Genomic DNA, 21,435 nt, shown 5'->3' with positions numbered 1-21,435 from the left:
TCATTAAATCAATAGCAAAACAAGCACATTGTTGGTCCCAGTGTATTCTTCTGAGCTAATGTTATCTTTTAGACAAATAGACCTAAAACTGGCTGTATAATTAACTATGTCTGTAGTATGAAGCACACCAGATTTTACTCACTTTGCCTCAGCATCACTGATGAATATTCACTGGACTGAAAGGCAGATGACAAAAGGAACCTGTGTTAATCTGGAAGTGTAGTGTCCTGAAAACCCACAGGTACTTCTTCCAGTACTTGGGTATAGTGCACATCCACAGTCAGCAAAGGAACAGCCCTTTGTTCAGAGATCTCCTTAGCTGAAAAAAAAAATCCTATAAAACATACTACAAGTAATTTTCTTTCTTTCTTTTCTCAGAGATTTCCTGAACCGCATTCGGAGTAGAACCTGGGACATCCAGCACCCCCATTTGCACGAAAGAATACCAATGAGAGGAATTTACTACCTGACACAACATGGTGGAGTGACCCCACGGCTTCACACAAAATGGCGGGGTGACCTCATGGTCTGCCACAAAATGGCGGAGTGACCCCACAGCCTGACGCAAAATGGCAGACTGACCCAACAGCCCCACCCAAAACGGCTCACACCAGCAGAGCGTTTCCCTCGCGTGCCCTTACCCACCATGGCAGACCGACAGCCCCACTTTTCCCTGTCCTTACCCAAGAAGTCAGCCTGTCCCCCTCACCCCTCATGGCGCCATTTGGCCTCTCAGGGCCCATCAAAGGCCATGGGGAGCGGAGTAGAGTCCAGGCCGTGCCCCGAGCCCTGAGGGCTCCCCTGCCATGGACTCCAGGCCGCTCAGGGCACGCTGGGCCCAGGGTGCTGCCTACATACCTTTCTCTTTTTTCTTCCTCTTTTTTCTCCTACCTTCTTCTCAAAATACACTGTACACCAAACTAAAAAATTCCAGGCAGTGCCTTAGTAAGTGCCCTGTTGAGTCTGGATAAGTCAAAGTTTGGCCAAGTTAAAGTTCACCAAGTTCAAGTTTGTGAAATGCTTTACTTTGGGTGGTGTTTCAAATTTGCCGAGTACCTCACTGTGCCTTCGTGCCCCAAAGTTTGCAAGTCTGGCTGAGCTCCACATCCATGTGGCCATCCCCTCCCATCTTCCCCACAGGGAAGGACGGACAGTTCTGCTTTACTCACCATTCCTGGCACAGCCTTTCACTCCTCTTTACCTGTAGCTGTGGAAGAGTGCTTTGTCTCCAAATCTATGTCAAACTAAGTAACAACAACACAACAATAATTACAACAACAATGATATTATTGATAATAAAACTTTTTAAAAGTCACTGATGATGTTAAAATTATCTTACCATCAGAAGGCTGTTTGTGAAGAGCTTTAAAATAAATTTGAGAAAATCTGGAAAAGACAGCATTCTTCTGAAGAACAGGCTGGCTCCCTGAAGGTGTGGCTGTCTTTGAGACCAGATCAGAGTTATATCCAACCTGCCTTTTCCTTGTGCCAGCACAGGTTGTGGAGAAAGCTTTAGACAACTTGAAAAATTTTAAGTAAATGCTCCCCACTGTCTGTCCCCTACCCAGCCTTTCTCCGGGTCTCTTTTCCAGTGTTTACCTACCATACCTTCCCCAAGAGTGGGCATGTAACATACCTACAGATGTAAACAAGCTGTGAAATCCTGCTGGGATGGTGTACGAGCTACTGAGAGCTCAGCAAACAGACCATGGGGTCTGAGAGCTGCGGCATCACCACGAACCAGAGACCACTGTGCTGCTGCAGTGAAACAACAAGCGTTGTGTGAGAGCAGACACGAGCATTCCAGCAAAACACGCAGGAATGCAGCTAAATTGTGCCCATTTTCTACCCCACTCTAAAGCAAACTTTTGCCCTCTACTAGATCAAAATATCAGATTAATTGGAAATGTACTCCCACTGTGTACTGTAGGAACACTTACTCTTGTGGCACATTTATTTAACACACAGAGAACTGATCCACTGCTCTGCCTTGCACTGGTTACTTTCAAGGACTCCCACTTTGCCTGAGAGAGAAGAGATATAAATAATTATAGAATAAAGTGTTGTCAGAGAATAATGTTCTCTGGCTGCTTTGGTCCAATGAAAGCCAAAGCCACCATAAAACCTTCAGGGAAAAGGGCAACAATTAATTCTATGAGGATAACACTCTATCACACTGCCTTGCTGCTATTATGGCAAAATAAATTAAAATATCTTAGTCTCTCTGTATATAGCTTAACTTATATACCTAATTTTCGCCTTTTAAAAATTACCTTGGAAAATTAAATGTATCTTCTCACAGATATGAATTTTATAGATCACATTTGGGAGAATAATATCTCAATATGTTATTGTCATTTCTTTTAAGGACATCAACGGCACATTTTTCAAAAAAGTGAGAATTTGGAGACCATCAGAGTTCCTGATTACTCACTGGATAGTGTGGATGTGAAGCAAAGCTAGACAATTTCTAAGGAATTAATTAGTCATCTTAAGGACCACACAGCATGAAAAATAACAGGGACAATATTAAATACTTAAGCAGATACACACCATCCTTTTATAATTATTATGTACATGCAATTCTCCAAGTCCATTTCTGTGTCACCCCCAGTATATTCATTACAGAAGTAACTCTAGGAGCTGCCTGACTTGTTTCTGTGGTTTTTTAATGGCAGCTTTATTCTTCTTTACATCTTTAAGTATGCCATTTGCTGGGGTTTGGCAGTATGCACCTGCAGTTAGTTGCCTTTTGAAAAGCTCAGGGATTGCTGGAGTTGTGGACAGCTGTATTTCATTCAGATTTCTGTGTGCACTGATTTTTAGGAATGCTCAATTTTTTAGCCATAATCCATTTATATAAATATAATTTCTGAGTTAAGTGACACACTGCTGAAAAGCAGGCTTATCTGAAATTTTACGAAAACGCGTTATAGCCATTCAACAAATGAATCATCAATTTCACTTAACATAATTCATCTTGAAGCTTATATGTGTGTGTGGATTTATCAATTACCACAGATCACCACCAATGTGCAGCCAGTCTGTGCATCCATCATCCATGCAGACACCTTGGAAAAGGGCAAACTTTGAAGCATGTCTCAAATGATATATATATATCTTGGGAGAAGAAATTCTGTTTCAGAAGCAAAATGTCATAACACATCCGTGTACCAAAAATAATAGTAATGAAACAGCTTACTTGAGTTTGTTTAAAACAAACTAGGCCAGAGTTGCTATCTTGGATGCAAAAAAAGAGGCAGATTGCTTTTATGAATGCCATAAAAATAAACTATTTTAATAGGTACATAAATAAAAGGTTTAAAGTAAAATTTTCCCCCCGAACATCAAGATGGCCTAGCTTCTGTACAGAAACTGAACAATATTCATGGGATTTCTAAATTAAATAAACCCTTTGTTACATTCAAAACCACTGAAGGCAAATACATAATGCAGCGACGCACCTGAATTGTTCTCCTTCCTCATCCTAGCAGTGTATACAGTATTTCCTTGGTTTACAGTACTCTGAGGATATGAATCTGTTAAATAAACTCTGAACGACAGGGTGGAAATAAAATTTAAGAAGTCAACGTTAAAAGAACCCAAACAACCCTGGCACACACAGGGGTACCTTGCACCAGCCAGGAAATTTTAATGGAAGAGAAATAAGGATTGTGCTGTAAAATAAATTATCTATTTTACATATTGTTGTATAGTTATCTTATAGTGTTTAAATATTACATTCACTTTGGTGATGTGTTTTTTCTATGCCTGTAATAAATTACTGCAAATGGGGGGAGCTCAGCACATCTAGGAAATGTTAAAAATATTTCAGATTTAGTTAAGATGGACAAAATCTAATTCAAAGCAGCTTTCCTCCTATCATGCCCCCCTCCCCAGCACCTCTACAAAGTTACTGGGATGGCTTCAGTTTTTGCTGTGTTGTATCAAAACATGTCATAGGCTGATGACTAACACTTACTGACACACAGAGGTTCTCGGGTTTTGTTTCTCCTTTCTCCCTCCGAACCATCTGTCAGTTTGAGAACATCTGCCATTAACATCTCCATGCTCTCCAAAGATTCCAGCTAATTAAAGCAAGGAACCATCATTTGTCCATCAAAGCTAAGTTTCCTGAAACAAGATGCTATCGCTGTTGCTATCTGCAATGTGTCTGGTGATGGGTGAGGACCACTCATCCTGTGGAGGAGAAAGTCTTTCACATGGTCACTCAGAGTGCTAAGGTATCTTGTGCTGGTGAAATCAGAGACAAAATTAAAAGATGACAAGTTTCATTCATAGTGCAGAACTGACATTTCTAGTCTATTCCATCAGAAGTCCAAGAAGTGGGGCCAGGCTGACTCAGGCCAGGCCAAGGAGCCCGCTTAGAGTTCAGATAGTGCAGAACTGGCATTTCTAGTCTATTCCATCAGAAGTCCAAGAAGTGGGGCCAGGCTGACTCAGGCCTGCTTAGAGTTTACCCACCAGCAAGACGTGACCGGCAGTGAAACGACTGCCCCTTTTTCCGATTTGCTTTCTTCTTACTCTTCATCTTCTTCTGCTTATTTGCACCTTTGCTTTTGTCCGATTTCTTTTTCTTTTCGTCCTCCTTAAACCACGGTCCCCAGACTCCTCCGTTGAGCTTGGGGTTGCTGCGAGGGTCCTTGGGCGGGTAGCGGACGGGCACCGCGGTCTTGTTGAACTGCGAGAGCCTCCGCAGCAGCTGCTTCACCACCTCGGGGTGCCTGGCAGACAGGTCCACGCGCTCGTAGGGGTCGGCCGTGATGTTGAAGAGCCACACGGTTTTCCCGGCTGACCAGGAGACGCGCTCATTGTGCCAGCGGTTGGGACCCGCGTTGCTGAAGGCCTGCGGAGGCACCCAGTCGCTGTAGCCCGGGTTTCCCGTCAGCAGCTTCCAGTGATTCACTCTGATGGCAGACTGGATGGCGGTGTTCCAGATCCCGTAGCCAGCGGCCCAGGAGCCGTTCTTGGCTTTGGTGTAGATCGGGTCGATGTTGTGCAGGATGTCCACCCGCGGGGAACGCCTGCCCTCGCTGATGGTCTCCCACACGTCGTAGCCGTCCAGCTGGATGTCTTCATCGATCTGCCCCTCCGCCAGCGTGATCAGCGTGGGGAACCAGTCTGTGATGTGCACCAGCTCCTTGCACACAGACCCTTTGTTTTTCAGAAGGGGGCTGTGCACAAACCCGACAGCGCGGATACCTCCTTCCCAATAGGTGCCTTTGCTTCCTCGGAGCGGCCAGTTACTGCCTCCGGCCATTGGCTGCCCACCGTTATCGGAAGAATAAATGATAATGCTGTTCTCGTAGTAGCCATACTTCCTCAGAGCGAGGGTCACGTTGTTTATGGCCTCATCCAGGCAGGCCAGCATGGCCGCGTACCGCCGCCGGTTGATGTTGTTTATCGAGCGGTAATGTTCAAAATACCTGCCCGGCGCCTGAAGAGGCGAATGGACAGCTTGGTAGGCAATATACAGGAATATGGGTTTCCTGGGGTTATGAGAAGCCAGGATCTGCTGCACTTTCTGCGTGTACATCTGCGTGGAGTAGATGCCGTTGTCGTGGTCCCAGGCGGCGTTGTCGTTCTCGTACAGGTCGTAGCCGCATATCCCGGGGCTGTCGCACTTGAAGTGGGTGTAGTAGTCTCCGCTGCCCAGGAGCGAGCCGAAGAAGGAGTCGAATCCCCTCTGCGTGGGCATGCACTCCCGGCGGTAGAACCCCAGGTGCCACTTGCCCACCATGTGCGTGGAGTAGCCGACCTCCTTGAGCTTCTGAGGTAGCGTGACGTTATCCAGAGGTAAGCAGTTGGGCTGCGTCGGCCGGATGATGGAGTGCTGCAGTCCCGTGTGGATCTGGTACCTGGAGGTGGGAGGAGACAGGCATCAGGCTGGTGGAGGAAATGCTCAGGTGTATGGACACCTTAACCCTAACAGAAAATATCCACAGCCACAGCCTTCTCTGGAAATATTTCACAGCGCCTATGTGTGCTGCTTTCAAAAACCAGCTCCTCACACCATCAAATCTGTCCTCGCCTCACTGAGGGATGAAACCTTGCCCTCCATGATCTGAGCTACTCAAAATACCTACATACACAGGAGCACAGGTACTTTGAGGCACCCTTCTTTCCTCCACATGTCTCCATTTAACAATGCCTATAGAAAATTATGTGGAAAAATACAATTTTTACAGTTCCTCGTAATTTGCTAGTGGTGAACGTATCTACAGCACATAAAAATGCTGGGCTTTGAGCGTGTAAGAGCAGTATGTTTAAAGGATGGGGTAATAAATTCTGCAGAGCACTACAGGCTATGTGTAAAGAATACATATGGCCTCCATATGATGAGAAAATGAATCCAGCACGGGCAGCAGTAAGTATCAAAAATCAAGGGCAAATATATTTATACCAGTTTGACAGTAAAAAAGAGAATACAACAGCAGATAGTAGACCAAAGACAACTTCACCCTCAGTGTGAGAATAGATTCAATTCTCAGCCATGCATAAAACAGCCAGGTCCACCAATATTGCATATCTCCCCCAAAACCGGTTCTTATTAATTTGTGGTAGCAGGAGTTGGGGCTTCTTGACACATTCTGCTGGTGTTGCCAATCTGATTGGCCTCCTGATCTGCCTAGAAAATTAAAACCATTAGGCTCTGCCTGTCCATAAATAACTTAAAGCCTGCTTTCATATGAGGGTTTCCTGGCCAAGATCTCCGAAGGCGCCGTAGCTGTCTTTAATGGCTGGCAATGCGGATGGATTGTGCAACTCCCATTTAATTCTGGAGCTGATTTCCCCGGACCCAGAAGCTCTGCTCTCACTAACTGCCTGCAGAAGCTCTGGGTGTTGTGCTGCTCTGGGCCCAGCGTGCTGCAGCGCTGCTGCTGTGCTCTGCCCCCCCGGCCCCTCTGCCCAGCATTGTCTCTGGGACCAGGCTGGGGACATGGAGCCCTGCCACCCAATTGTCCCCAAACTCACAGGCTGGTGCTGACAACCCAGGAGATGCTGCAGGAGGAGAGAGCTAAAACACACCCTAGAAATTACTGAGTTTCTGGGATCTGCACTTTGCTTTTGTTAAAGAAATGTCACACACATACACAAGTCCCACATCCTTCCCATGATTCAGTTGCAATATTCTCCTCTTAAAACAGGTAAACTACAACCAGGAAAGCCATGCAATGCCCCATTCTTCAGCTCATTCCATCTTTGGGACTCCTCAGGGAACTATGTCCACAAGGCATTTCATTTCCTTCCTCTTCTCTTTCCTCTGCCTTGTTAAATCCTTTCAGTAAATTCCCATTTTTTGATCCAACTGGAAAAGTCCTTGTCCCCACCTGGCTATTTTAGTCAATAGTTTCTGCTTTGTTAACTCTGACAGGCCCCTTGATCACAAGATCAGCCCCCAGTCCCAGCTGGGCAGTTCCTCCGTAACAAGCTGATTTTGCTGGAAGTCAGGAATTTCTCTGGAGGGATCCAGCCGGATCCTTCCACCACCCTTCTCCTCTGAAAACTGAGAAGCTGGGCCTGAGGGGAACAGGCCACAGGATCTGTAAAACACTGCAAACCAATCTTCCTCTTGTAGGCAAATGCCTACAGAGAAAGCACGATAGTCACACAACATTAATTCCCATCAAAAATTCCTACAACACCAGGCAGTTTCCCCAGTGAGGGCTTTTCAACTAGAGATCCAAGCATGAAATCCCTAAACTGTTGATCTGACAAATATTGAGCCAAAACCCAGCAAGAATTAGCCTCAGTCATAGAAGCATTTAGCAGTGCATCTTGCTTCAGCAGTGCCCTCGGGAAGTTATTCACCATGCTGGTAACACTGCACATATAACATACATCCATCTATATGCACATATATTCCCTGCTGCTGCCTCTTTGCAGGAGACTCTGGTGTGTTTCCCAGATGTGTCTGTGTGCTATTTTTGGCATGGCTGTGCTTCAGAATATACCTATAGGCACACAGACAAAGAGACACATTTTTATACTCCTAGTGTAAAAAAGGAGTCTGCAAACCAATACACTTTAAGGCAAAAATACTTCAAGTGCAGAAATGCTTCAAAGAAATATCAACCTCTGATTATCAGAAGACTGTTCACTATGACAAAAAATGTCAAGATTTGCACACTGTCCTGCACCACATGCCTTTGTAATTGATCCATTATGTGCCAACATTACTTTTTCAGTGAAAGTATTTCATTTTCAAAGGACTTGCAGGGCGTTCATAGAAAAGCAAAGTAATCTTGAGCAAAAGATAGTGATGATATGGAAGCAAATGGCACGAATAGCAATAGGAAAAGTGTCTCAAAACAACTGTTTTGAAACTGCTTCTAGACTGTGCAAGAGGAAAAAAAACCTGAACCAGGCACAACATAAAGGGATTAGGAGGCAGATGCTGATTTTGAGGATGTTCTCTAGCAGATGAAGTCATGAGCTCACCAACTGCCATGAAATGCCTGTGAGATACAGCCTACAGATTTCGTGGCTTCCATTTTTTAGAATAAATTGGCTGAATTTAATCCCAAATGCAGAAAGCAAGTTAGGACTGTGAAGAGTCTGGAATTCACTATTAGAATTTCAGCATCAGTAACCAGCCAAAACTAAGCAAATGCTGACAGGCCACAGAATCTAATTTCATCATTTTTTAGACTTTGACCTTCGTGGGCATTATTTACATACAGGTCATTAACTGTTAGAACCTGTATGCAGAGTAGGGGTTCAAGACTTGGGAATACTTTAGATGCATGTGTTGTGCTCTCCTTCCCCCTGCTCCTCCGAGGTTCTGGATCATAGGTGTCTCCTTTAGAATACCTGACATTTCCAATCTGCAGAACAAGGAACTAAGTAAAATTTGTGTGAAATGTTCAGCTAATAAGAAGCATATTGAAAATTAATTTCTCCTCACTATACAGGGATGGCTCTTTGTGCATTTTGTACTCTTGTTTTTGTTTTCCTGGTGTGTTGTTCAGATGTTCACAGTAAACCCACTGTGATAAGTGTTGCAGCCAGGCAGATGCTCGGTGCTGGCTCACTGACACACTGAACTGTTTTCTTGTTTGTAGGAGAAACTTTAAAGCAATGGTCTCCCTCTGGGAGCATCCCAATGACTTCACAGCCCTTTGCTTCTTGGATGCTCAGAGCAATATTTCAGAGGGTTCTTAAAATAAATAAATAAGCAAATAAATCCTCCCTCCTGAGCGTGAGCTCATGACACCCCTTTCCAGCACGAGTTCCCTTCGTGTTTTAATTTAGACACAAAGCTCAGGCAGTGGCTTTCCCACCACTCCTACCTCCAGCCCCAAGGAGCAGAGATCATTAAGCAGCTGAAGGTGAACTGCACACTGAAGTGCAGGAGTGTCATGGATGCAAACCACCACAGGCACGCTGAAGTCACTGAGACCTGAGCTTGAGGAATGTGGTAACATTTCCCCCTTTCCATGCCCTCAGAAGTGCTGCATTAGTTTCCAGCCCTCATCTGCAGAGCAGGAGATCAGTGACAGGATCTTTGCACACTTTTGCTGCTGTTCCCTGCAGCAGGAGCAGGGCTGAGGGGCTGAGGTGGAGGGGAAGGGATTCTCCTGGCACATCCCACATCCCCTACACAGCCTCACACACATGCAGGCCAAGCCAAGCCTTCCTGGAAAAACCTTTCCCTGAGGAGTTTTCTATTGAGGGTTTTCCCCCTTAGCTTCAGAGTGGGTTCTGCACCATGCTGTAGAGGAAGAAGCTGGGATGTTTCTAATTTTGTAATGTGCATGTACAACACTACTGATTTCAAGCTCTCACAATTTTCAAATACTGCATTAATTGCCTTCAAACTGAGATTCTTTTAAGGCTCACTGTAGATTGACAAAGAAGCTCAGTTGGAAGTTTCTAATTTCAGCAACTTTTGCTACCTTAGCTCTAGTCAGTACATGTGGAAAATGTATTTTTATTATGCTTGCATAGCTCAGAATATGTTAAAAAAATTTCAATTTTAAAAATAATAAACTCTAGCCTAGGATTTAGAACAGGGTACTTTATATAAAACCCCCACGTTTGACAGCAGTTGCATAGAGAGTGACAGCACTGAGGTCTGATTGCTACTTAAATTAAAGAGATCATTATTGATTTCCCTGTTAAAAATAATGAAATACAACAAGTAGGTAGCAGTCAAGAACATTGACTTAGGGGTTACTAAAGGACAGTCTGTGACATCTTACCTAAAACTATTTGTATAACACAACAGCTAAAACAGGAATTCCAGGTGAGTAAAAAAGAGAGAAATATATGATTTGGGGGGCTCTCAGTCCTCAGATGTCCAAGTTACTGGGAGGAAAAAACCCCAACATTCCACTTGTCACCAGCAAATCATCAGAGGCAGAACACAATCACCAGTGAGAGAAACCAGATACATCAAAGACATTTTTATAGTGGACTGTGGCTTTAGCATGGAGCACACAAACCCTAGATGTTTGAAAAGGTTGTTACTTTGGGCAGGGATGTTCACTCTGAATCATCTCAAAGGTGCTTGTGAAGGAAGCAGGAACAGTTCTGGAGCTCTTCCACCCAGGCTGGTGAAGAGCAGGGCAGGGGAATCCTGACCATGGGCATGCTGGATATGGACCAGCAAGAAAGAATCACACAAAATGCCTCTGCAGCAGAAACATCTGCCATAAAAATGAAATGTTTCACGCTGCATATGCTGAGGGTTTTAAAACTGAACTCAGAGTAAAGCTGGAAAAGGGGAGGGTTGATCCAGAAGACACTGGGGCAGAGGGTAGAGCTGAGCTGATTTAAATGAGATGTAAATAAAGCCATCACAGCTTGACATGAATTGCTAGGAAGCCATCAGCAGGTGCTGGTCCCTTCAGACTGATGACAACAAAGTCAGAGTGCGTAGCCACAGTGCTTCTCTCTCACTGCTATGAAGTCAATTTGCTGAGAAGCAAAATGTTTTCTATATGTTGATGTCCTTCTTGTTTCCATTCTTTTCCTAACTCAGAGACTGATGACAAGTCTTGACTTTGCTGGCTTCCAAGTGCCAAGCTCCCATGAGAGCCCAAGCAGGCGGTAGCACCTTGGCACTCCTTAGGGCATCACGTTTGGTATCTGTTCTGGACAGGAGCAGGTTAAGCTAAGTCCATCTATCTCATTTCTCCAGTCTTTACAGTCTATGGCAACTGTGTGCAATCCCATGGGATACACTTCTAACTGTCAGCATAAAAGTTTTCATGCAACACAGTCTGCTCAGTGCCTATCCCAAGGAGTCCTGAGCCTACACTACATAAGTGCACATTTCAGCTTTCAAAAATAGCAGAAAAATACAGTTTTCTATATTGAATGTATCATTCATTATCTATCATTCAACCATGTTTATCTTCTGGCTTACAACTTTGGGATTTTGGGGAAAGGTAGGTTATGAGTGGAAATGGATCAGAGAAGAAAATGCAACATTAACAACTAAATACAAACTCCAAACCTTCACAGACTTTCACTGTGTCAGCCCACACAAATCAAACCTGAAGTCTTCACTCAGACATACACACACATTTATTTCATCCTCAGCTGTATTCCTTGAAATTTTATGTGCTTATAAACCAGACTGAAAAAAGCATCTACTTCTAAACAAAGTGTTTACATTAAAAAAATCTAACACATGTTATTTACTGTTTTATCACTCTGGCAATGCTATTGCATGTATTCCATTTGGAGGATTCTGTATCTTGCCCTACTTTCAAGATTTTCATTGTTGTTTTTAAATCAGTTAAGCTTCTTCCATCAAATTCAGGAAAAGAAAAATAAAGTAGCAATTTCCTTGCAGACTAATAATGTTATCAGTGTTGCTCCCATGACCTTTCTCCAAGGACTTAGAGGAGCTGAGATATCCTTATCTCACCAAAGGCCATTTGGAGTTTGATGCACGAACTCAACCTCAGAATCATTTCGAAATTCTGATCTCACACCAGCCCTGGCAACTGGCCATTTAAACAATGTCCTTACACCCTGATATTGTTTATACTGTGAAAAGGATTTTTATCACCTGGCACCCACAAATGCTTGAAAACTGGGGAACCATGCCACAAAAAGCTGTTCTCCACAGCTCTTTATTCCAACAGTTTTATATCTTCAGGATATGCACCAGATCCTATCTCTTTTATCTTCCCAACTCCTGCAGATGCAACTGGCACCCCAGGAGCGAGGCAGTGCTCAGTGAACAGCAGGAAAGCAACTGTTGTCTCCAGAGTTGTGAGCTTTAAAGGAAAAATATCTGACAAAGCTGGGAGGGAAAAGGAACAGAAACCTTCATCTGCATTTCCTCAGGGCTACTCTCCCTGACTCCAGAAGCTTGAACTTTAAATCACCCTCCAAATTAAGTTGCAATTAGTATTCTAATACACTAATTCTGAATTTTCTACCAAACATTAAACTGGCAGCTTATCTGCTACCAACCTTTCCTGTCATTGAGGCAATTTATCTGCTCCAATGGGAGGACAGCAAGGGGAAGGGAGAATGTGGGAGTTGGCAGCAGCTGGAATGCACATGTGTTCATGCAGCTATTGTTTTCTTTGCTCCCAGTTTGCTGCAGCTGTGGAAACAGAGCACAACGTTTCCAGCTTTATCACTGTAACTCATTTAGGAAAAAGGGGGAAATGTGTGATTGCATAATCGGCGCTTGCGGTTTCATGTCTACATGGGAGTGACATGGAAAGCAAACAATTTGACCAAATGCTTTGCATGCCAACCACAAATCCAGACCTCACCACCAAATTCTGGGCTCTCAGCAACAGCAGATGCCAGCGGATATGACACCTAATCACCATGTTACAGGGGAAAGAAACCTAAAGTGACTCTGCGATTAGTTAGAGATGAATTTGTAGTCCTGCTTTGGTCATTTTTGCAGGAGAAAAAACAGAATAAAAGGAGATAAATGGAGTCTAAAAATTGTGTGCAGAAGAATCCCCCCATGGGGTACTCCCAAAGTGAGGATGGAGCGGGACCAGCACGCCAGGACAGGGACACAGCACACAGCAGTTTGTAAAGGAGAGGTGCCTTCATTCCATTCCAGCCCCTGCTCTCGGCTGAGCTGGGGAGAACAGCACCCCAGAGTCTCCTAATATCCCAGAACAGTCACTGCTACAGACAGGGCAATCTTCAAGGTGTCTCATGGTCTGTCTAAAAGAATACTTCAATTGCTAATAACACAGGAGTTTTTACATGACCTGCCATGCACATGTGTGAAATATTTTCCACCTATTTCTGTGGTAGTTTAGGAAAGTTGGTTCATCTTTACATAGGGAGAATTTATTCAATGACTGCACCTAAGGGATGTGAAAGATATTCATTATATGGCTGCCTTTCATTAGAAGACATCTCTCATAAGAATGACATATTTGATGGTAGCCCTTAAGGTAGCATCCAAACAGTTATTGTCTTATATTACTCTCTAATTAAAGTCCTCATTTTGAGCATTTAGTACCATTTCTGAATGGAATCTGTCCTTAGCTATTATTCAAACCTCCAGCACTTAGAGCCTATATCAACTTAAATGCTATAAAATGACCTTGAATTGACAGCAAGGATGACTGAGGGCAAAAAAACAAGATGTAAAACACAGGCTAACAACCACCACATCACAGGCTTATATGGTATCATTTGACAGAGGTAATTGCTTTATAATTAAAGAACATTATGACATTGAAAAAAAATAGGACTGTGTGGTGCTTCAGAGACATCTCAAGTGTTTTAGACACCTTCACAACACCCGAGCTTTGTGACAGCTATAATTTTTTATTAACCACTGAACAACCACATAAACACACCATTTCTGAGTGTGACATTGGAGAACATCATAGTTCCACTGCTTTAGTGAGCATAAGTGTACCACAGGCCATTAAGTTTCATTTGAATCCTTGGATAAGTCTTACAGACAGTAATTTCACATTGGAGATAAATTATTATCGTGAGACTATGGTGATGAAGTGGTAACAGCCACAAGCTCTCTTTAGTATTTATAATATTCCTGTTATCCTGCTCTGTGAGATGTCTCAAGCTCAACGGTCTCCAAGATTCTACAACAGGACAGAGAACAGATTCTGCCCCACTTAATCAATACATACCTATTTAAATAAAAGTGTAATTCAATCAATTTTAATTTAATAGGCTTCTAGGAAAATTTTTGCTCAGTGTTATCAAAGCATCAAAATGAGTCTATGAATTAATGCACCAAACTCCTTTTCTTCACGTGGAGGTTCACTGGGAATGCTGGTTAATTAAGAAACATTCTTTGATGATTATACCTGTTTCATCTCAACTTCGTTATTCTATTTGTTCTACTTAATGCATTCTATCACATAACATCATTGTAAAATGTGTACACAGGCATCAAAAGGAAATTATTATCTTCTCCTTCATCCCCAGTGTGTGGCACAGCAGTCTGAGACAGCAGGATTCCTGCTGGAGTCTTTGGAGTTCAATGCTGCATTTCAGGCAGTGCATTGGATGCTGCTGCACACGAAATGATAAACAAGGTGATGTTCAGAACTGAGTGTGCCACTCACTTCAACAAGCAAAGCTGAAATTTTACAGAGGCTGCCGTGCCCAACCACACCCCTCATTTAAGGTCTCATTCTTGGCAGTGAGAGAGCAATGCCCTCTGCTGCTGTCCCTGCAGGCATCCTGGGACAGACACCACCCACAGCTGCTCCAGGCCACTCCAGAGTACTCTTCCCAGAAAAGCTACAGCCCTGATAATATGAAGAACGGCTTTATCTAGAAAAAAAAAAATAAACAACAAATTCTAATTTGACTTTTCAACAATATTGCTGGTTTCTGGGCTGACATTTACTGGCAACAGCAGTGGTACTGAATCATTTATCTAGAAAAAAAAAAAAACCCAACAAATTCTAATTTGACTTTTTAACAATATTGCTGGTTTCTGGGCTGACATTTACTGGCAACAGCAGTGGTACTGAATCATTAGTGAGAGGAATAACCTTGCCTTGAAAGGGAGGGAGGGCTGGCAGCCAAGAGATGCTCTCTTGTGGGGTCTGCATAGTTTTCAGCCTGAGCATCCCCAGTGACCTCCGGTCCTTTTGTCCTTCTGACACTTTGATATCAGTTTCTGAGCCTATCGTGTTGCTCATCCCTTTGAGCAAGGATGGAACCATGCCTGTTGCACAACACAGCTAAAGCCCAAAATGGGCTTTTTAGTCCTGACAAAAGAGGTGGCAGGATGCAAATGAGCCTCACCCTGATGCCAAACCTCTCAGTAACTGGACTTGTTAAAATACAGTGCTTACAGGCACCTGCTTATTTACAGTGACTGCCAGCAGTCATGTATGAGTTCTGTCACATATTGCTGCCTGCTAGACTTTCTTTCTATCTCCTGGTATTTGATTCACCTGAGAAATGTAATATGAAAATCCCTTTTTCAGAACTCACCACAATATTCTCGTTCAGTTTTGATCAAGACAAAGGCACTGTGTGGTTCCCAAAGAAACAATGGATTCAGATAATGAGGTACTGCATTAACCTGGGGCCCACAGACAGGTTCCTGACTGACACCACGGGGAAATGGAACATCTTTGTTTACTCACAGGGGAGATCCCACATGGAAAGGAACTGTTTTCACTGCCAGTGCTGAGTGGATGTAGGTGTGCTGCTGGGAGAAGAGTGGGGAGCGGTGTTGCAGGGCTGTCTGTCAGTTCTGTGACAATTTTTAACTACCACACACTGTGTAGTACAGCATTACAAAGCAAAGTAAAATGTCTGTATTCAAAGCAGCACATGTTGGAACTCAAAAGGAACAAAGCAACTTCAGCAGGTATGTGACCAGCTCACGGGACCCATGGCTGGAAAAGACCTTCAGGATGGAGTCCAACCAGTGACCTGACAATGCCATTTCCCCTGCTAAACCATGTCCTGAAGTGCCACTCGTACAAGTCTTTTAAATCTCTCAGGGATGCTGACTTGAGCTTCAGGTGGTTCCAGAACTTGACAGTCCTTTGGGTGAAGATATTTTCCCCACTCTCCAACCCAAGCCTTCCCCTGGCACAACTTGAGTCCTCTCCCTCTTGTCCTGTCACTAATGGTACCTGATGAAGCTCTGTGGTACCAATGGATTTGAGCTGCCACCTTTGCTCCCTGCCCAAACTAGGCAAGGGCTAGGAGAAATGTAAGGCTCCTGTGTGGAGAGGAATGTGATGGAACTGGAGAACTCTCTGTGTTGCATCTGATGGCTGCAAGATGCCACAACACAGACACTGTGAAGCACCCTCACACCATCCTGCTGCATTTCTCCCTTTCCCTCAGCCTGTCCACCAGAGAAGGGAACAAACTGGAGTTAACAGGGGACAGAGGTTAACAGCACATCTGTTTCTAGGCCACTGTGCAATGAATAATGAAGAGATTTGGAAAAATGCTTCTTTATTTCCCTCCTAAATCCGGCTTAGCAAAACAAGCAGTGCTCTCTTGGATGTCAGGGCTGCACTCCCTAATCCCTCCTAATTCTCATTCACACTGCTCCTCGCTCACATCTTGCTTTGCTGCTGCATTGAGGCACTGTCCAAAAGCCTAGCATGCCTGGAAATAAAATGGAGCATAAAACAGGTGCCTTATTGCTGTTGGTCCCACAAAAATCTAGAAACAGTCTCTTGCATGTCTAGCAATTATGTATAAAAGCAGACAAAGCTTACATAAAGTACTTGCTATAAAATGTTAATGTATTAATGAAGCTGTGCCTTATTTAAGATGCTAGTAGGTGATTTTGATCCCAGACAAAATACCACAGAAATGACTCATGTAACAGAGTGAGATGGGTAAGAGTAAGTGAGGTGTAAATGGGACACACACATAATTTTGGAAGTGTGCATTCAACATATTCAGCAACTCCTCAAAAACTAATGGAACCTATGCAGAGATACCATCAGCACTGTATGCTGCCTTCTGTGGGGCTTCCTCCCCCTGTCTGAAAACATTTATTTAAGTAGAGTGATATTAGCATCAATCATAGCCTGTGAGAAGGGATTTAAGGGCAAACACCTCCCAGAAAATGAAGATCAATCATTAAAAATTGAAAATAAAAGGTATAAGTAGTGATTCTTTGAGACACTAGTTGTTCACGAGAAAGGGAAACACATTTAGCATTTATCAGTGTGTGATCACAGAAAAGCAGCTCCTGCATGTTTGGTCTCCAACCCCTGGGTTTCCAGTGGGAAATTTAGTTGGAAAAACATGACAGCAAGATCATAACCCACCCATTCCTCTGAAGCACAGCTAACTCTGTGGAAAGTTTCTCAATCAGTGGCAATAACTTGTGGCTTCCCAATCACTTACATCCTGTCCAGGTTGTGAAATGATGTATTTCAGTGGTTAATAACCCCGGCAATAACATCAAAATGTACAAAATGGTGTAATGCTGAACAAAGCATCACCATTTAGAATCTGTTCTTGTTATTTTCAACATTCTTCTCTAAGTGAGAAGAGAAATTTGCAAATTGTGGGGATTGTAAAGGGAGAAGAGGGAAGGAGAAGAGATAAGAATCAGGAATGCTTTGCATCTGTCTTGAGTGAAAAAGCTAAATCTTTCTTTCCTCTTCAGGAGGCAGGAAGGCTAAAGGAGGAGCAGATCAGCCCCACAGCAATTCCCTGGCATTGTGTACAGCGTCTGTGCTAAGACTGTACCACAGCACAGAGGTGACGAGTGCTGACACCACCACAGAGCAGCGGCTGTGTTCAGGGGATGGGAACACGTCAGGAACATTGCTGGAACCACAACATCTGCTCGGCTTTGTCTGCAGGAGACTTTGCCATTCCCTAAGCAAATCTGTGGGGTGTAGCTCCAGTGGGTCACACAGGAGGCAGGAGCCAGAGGAAGCTGTGAACCCCACAGGGAACCTGTCAGCTCACTCGGTGACAACATTCTTATCTCTGTTGTCCCATTAGTGAGAGCAATTAGTACAGCATCAGTGACTTGTCCCACCAAACAGATAAATCTACACCCCTGTGTAGAGCTGTACAAAGCCAGTGCTTTACAAAGTCACTGCCAACTTTGTATCCATTGTCAAAGCACCCGGCTTGTCCAGGATCACCTCACCAGGTTTCTCACAGGAGGGGGTGCACACTATAAAACACATTTTCAACTTGTTCTATGAATTTGCCCCTGCAACTTAACCACACTGCCTTGGTTCTTCACAAACTCTCCCACATGGATTATTCAATATTCAGCACATAATGTACACTATAAAACACATTTTCAACTTGTTCTATGAATTTGCCCCTCAACTTAACCACACTGCCCTGGTTCTTCACAAACTCTCCCACATGGCTTATTCAATATTCAGCACATAATGCATTTTGAATTCTGGTAATCTGGCTGCATGACTGTAAAACTCCTCAGCAGTCCATTTCATGCCCTGCTTTTCACGAGCAGTGCTCAACAAACTGCAAGACCAACTTCTTTGCTATTATTTGTGTTAAAGACAAGCATCTGCTTCTCAAACCTAGGCTTAAGTCTGTGTGTTCAAAATCAAAATGCAGGGGAGGTGACTAAAGAGTCAGCAGCAGCAGAATGGGAGAGCAGCAAAAGGTCTGTAAAGCCTCTGCCTGCATTCCTTGGGAGCCAAGAGTCTGGGCTAAAGATGCATTCTGGCTCTGACTTGGAAGTTGTTCCCATATAATCTACTCCTATAATCTCTTTTATAAAATTTCTCATATAATCTACTTCCTCAAGATGGAAGCAGGGCTGATGGTCATCTGGGGAAACCGCAGGCACGTCTCCTGGTAAGGAAACTACAGAGAAGCAAGGTAAAGGAAAGAAGATGAAAAATCCATAAAAACCACATTAGAATCAGAGTGGAACTTAGTGATTCCAACAGGGCTTCCTCTAATGAGTAACATTACCCAAAAGTTTAAATTAAGCCTTTCATTACTTTTTTACATTTTCCTTTAGAACTTTCAGGCATAATATTTTTAAGACACAGAGCTAATATAAGATCAGTATTTTAAAACTAAATAGACACTTATCTAAAAATCCAGATAAATTCAAAAATCTGAATTACAATAGGTAACAACAGTGTAAAGGACACCATGAGCCAGCTAACAGGCAACAAAATTTCCTCTCAGGTTTTTTTTGCCCGGAAGTTCAGATATTTTTTTCTGCTTAGGGGGATTTTGGTGTTTTGGGGTGATTTTCTTTGAAAATGTCACTCAAATTAAACCCTCCAGTATATTTTCTAATGTTTCTCTCCTTGTCTCCTGGTAAGGAAACTACAGAGAAGCAAGGTAAAGGAAAGAAGATGAAAAATCCATAAAAACCACATTAGAATCAGAGTGAACTTAGTGATTCCAACAGGGCTTCCTCTAATGAGTAACATTACCCAAAAGTTTAAATTAAGCCTTTCATTACTTTTTTACATTTTCCTTTAGAACTTTCAGGCATAATATTTTTAAGACACAGAGCTAATATAAGATCAGTATTTTAAAACTAAATAGACACTTATCTAAAAATCCAGATAAATTCAAAAATCTGAATTACAATAGGTAACAACAGTGTAAAGGACACCATGAGCCAGCTAACAGGCAACAAAATTTCCTCTCAGGTTTTTATTGCCCGGAAGTTCAGATATTTTTTTCTGCTTAGGGGGATTTTGGTGTTTTGGGGAGATTTTCTATGAAAATGTCACTCAAATTAAACCATCCAGTATATTTTCTGATGTCTCTCTCCTCACACAGCTTTTCCCTTGAAATTACATTATTATACCAAAAAAAAAAAAAAAAAACAACCAAAAAAACCAACAAAAAAATCTTGTGGCAAACTACTTTTCTGCAGTTGGTCACAGTGAGCATAGCTTGGACATGATGCATCCATCTAGGAACAATAGAATAGCAAAGAACAGAATTGTTGGATTTGGAAGGGCAGACATGCTGGGATAGCTGTGGAAAAGCCATGGCTGGACACACTTTCTCTGGAAATATTTAAGTTCAGTTCAGTTGTGGGATGGGAGAGGAAGTTTTCTGCTGGCTTTTCATTATTTTTTCTGGTATGTTACATAAGCTCCCTTTCCTCTTTACTTTTATAGCAGTACATAAATATTTTATGAACTATGGGCCTTTGAACCGTGCTGCTCTGACCCATTGACTGATTCTCATTTGCCTCTCTGAAATTGCATCTCAAGTGCTTTGAGAAATGCATCATCCTAGGCTGTCATATAAAACCCAACATAAACTCCACAACAGTAATTCTGCTTGTTGCCAATGCTACAAGTCAACTCCAAGGACAATAAATTTCCACTTAATGTTAACAGCAAGGTTGCTGGAGACACTGGCATTCTGATATATTAAAGGCATAAAGTGCAAACAGCTTTTAATTCATTCTTTACATGCTTTTAGTTAGCCACTCCCAAACAAGATTTAAGAAAAGGATTAAGGGAAGAACAGCTCCACTTCTGGTGTGGAGCAATGTAAATCCTGACTTTCACCAGCAAAATAATGGTCTATGGATCTTACTGCACATCTGGAATTATCTGCAGGTGCCAGTAACACCCAGGTTGTTCCAAGGCAATCCCAGGCCAACATCTGGTACTTCACAGTGCACGAGACTTGCCAGTATTATGGAAAAATAAATACCTAATGAAAGGCATTTAACATGGCCCATGGAGCTATCCCAGTCCAACACTGGTAAAGAGCTCTGTATTGACTACACTTTCTAGAATCCTCCAAACTGTTCCAGTTCAGGAAAAGGGCCCTTGTTCGGTTTTTTCTTCTTCCCCCTCCCTTCTTCCCATCTGTCTTCATTCTCATTCCTATGGGATGCAGGATGAAACCCCATGCTTGAAAATACAGGCAACTGCAGTTCCAGGATCCGAGCTGGAAGGCCTGGTTTGACAAAGAAATACCTCCTTTTCTTCTGAGATTACCTGTATTCCCTGTACAGGATCTGAAATTGCTGTTCCAACTCTTTCCCATTTGGACTCAAAATTAAGATGTTAGCTTCACCATGATTTAGAGCACTTGTTTGGGAACAAACCTCATTTTTATTTCATTTGCTCCGGAAAAATCTCTCATCAGTATTCCTTCTGAGCCTATAAATATCCTTTGCACCAGCCACATTTAAGGATTTTATGTGCTGGAATAAAAGCCTCTCTGGGTCACTGGGATTCCTTACTGGGGCCATGGAATCACAGAATGATTTGGCTTGGAGGGGCCTTAAAGCTTATCCAGTTCCAAGCCCTCTGCAGTGGGCAGGGAACCTTCCACTAGAGCAGGCTGCTCCAAGACCATCCAAGCCCTATTATCACCTATATTATAGCTAATAATAATATAGGTGATATATCATACAGCTGCAGATACTCTGCTGGTAACAAACACAATACTGGAGCCAACAAAATAAAATTTGTTTTTCTTGTGCTTTTCTTTATTCCTGCCTTCCCT

At 43.0% G+C, this 21,435-nt stretch overlaps 1 protein-coding gene across 1 annotated transcript in view; it reads right to left on the bottom strand.

The window, feature by feature from the left end:
• Nucleotides 1–4,477: 4,477 nt before the first annotated feature.
• The window catches only part of ARSJ (arylsulfatase family member J), a 33,396-nt gene continuing 16,438 nt past the window's right edge, over nucleotides 4,478–21,435 (bottom strand). The window contains exon 2 of the mRNA XM_041396806.1: nucleotides 4,478–5,879. Coding sequence (XP_041252740.1) covers nucleotides 4,478–5,879 — 1,402 coding nt within the window. The remainder of the gene's footprint in view (nucleotides 5,880–21,435) is intronic.

Source organism: Onychostruthus taczanowskii, unplaced genomic scaffold, assembly GCF_017590055.1.
Source record: "Onychostruthus taczanowskii isolate IOZ18803 unplaced genomic scaffold, ASM1759005v1 scaffold131, whole genome shotgun sequence".
Classification (NCBI taxonomy): Eukaryota; Metazoa; Chordata; class Aves; order Passeriformes; family Passeridae; genus Onychostruthus; species Onychostruthus taczanowskii.
The sequence above is the reverse complement of the archived record's forward strand: the minus strand, read 5'-3'. Positions and strand labels throughout refer to the sequence as shown.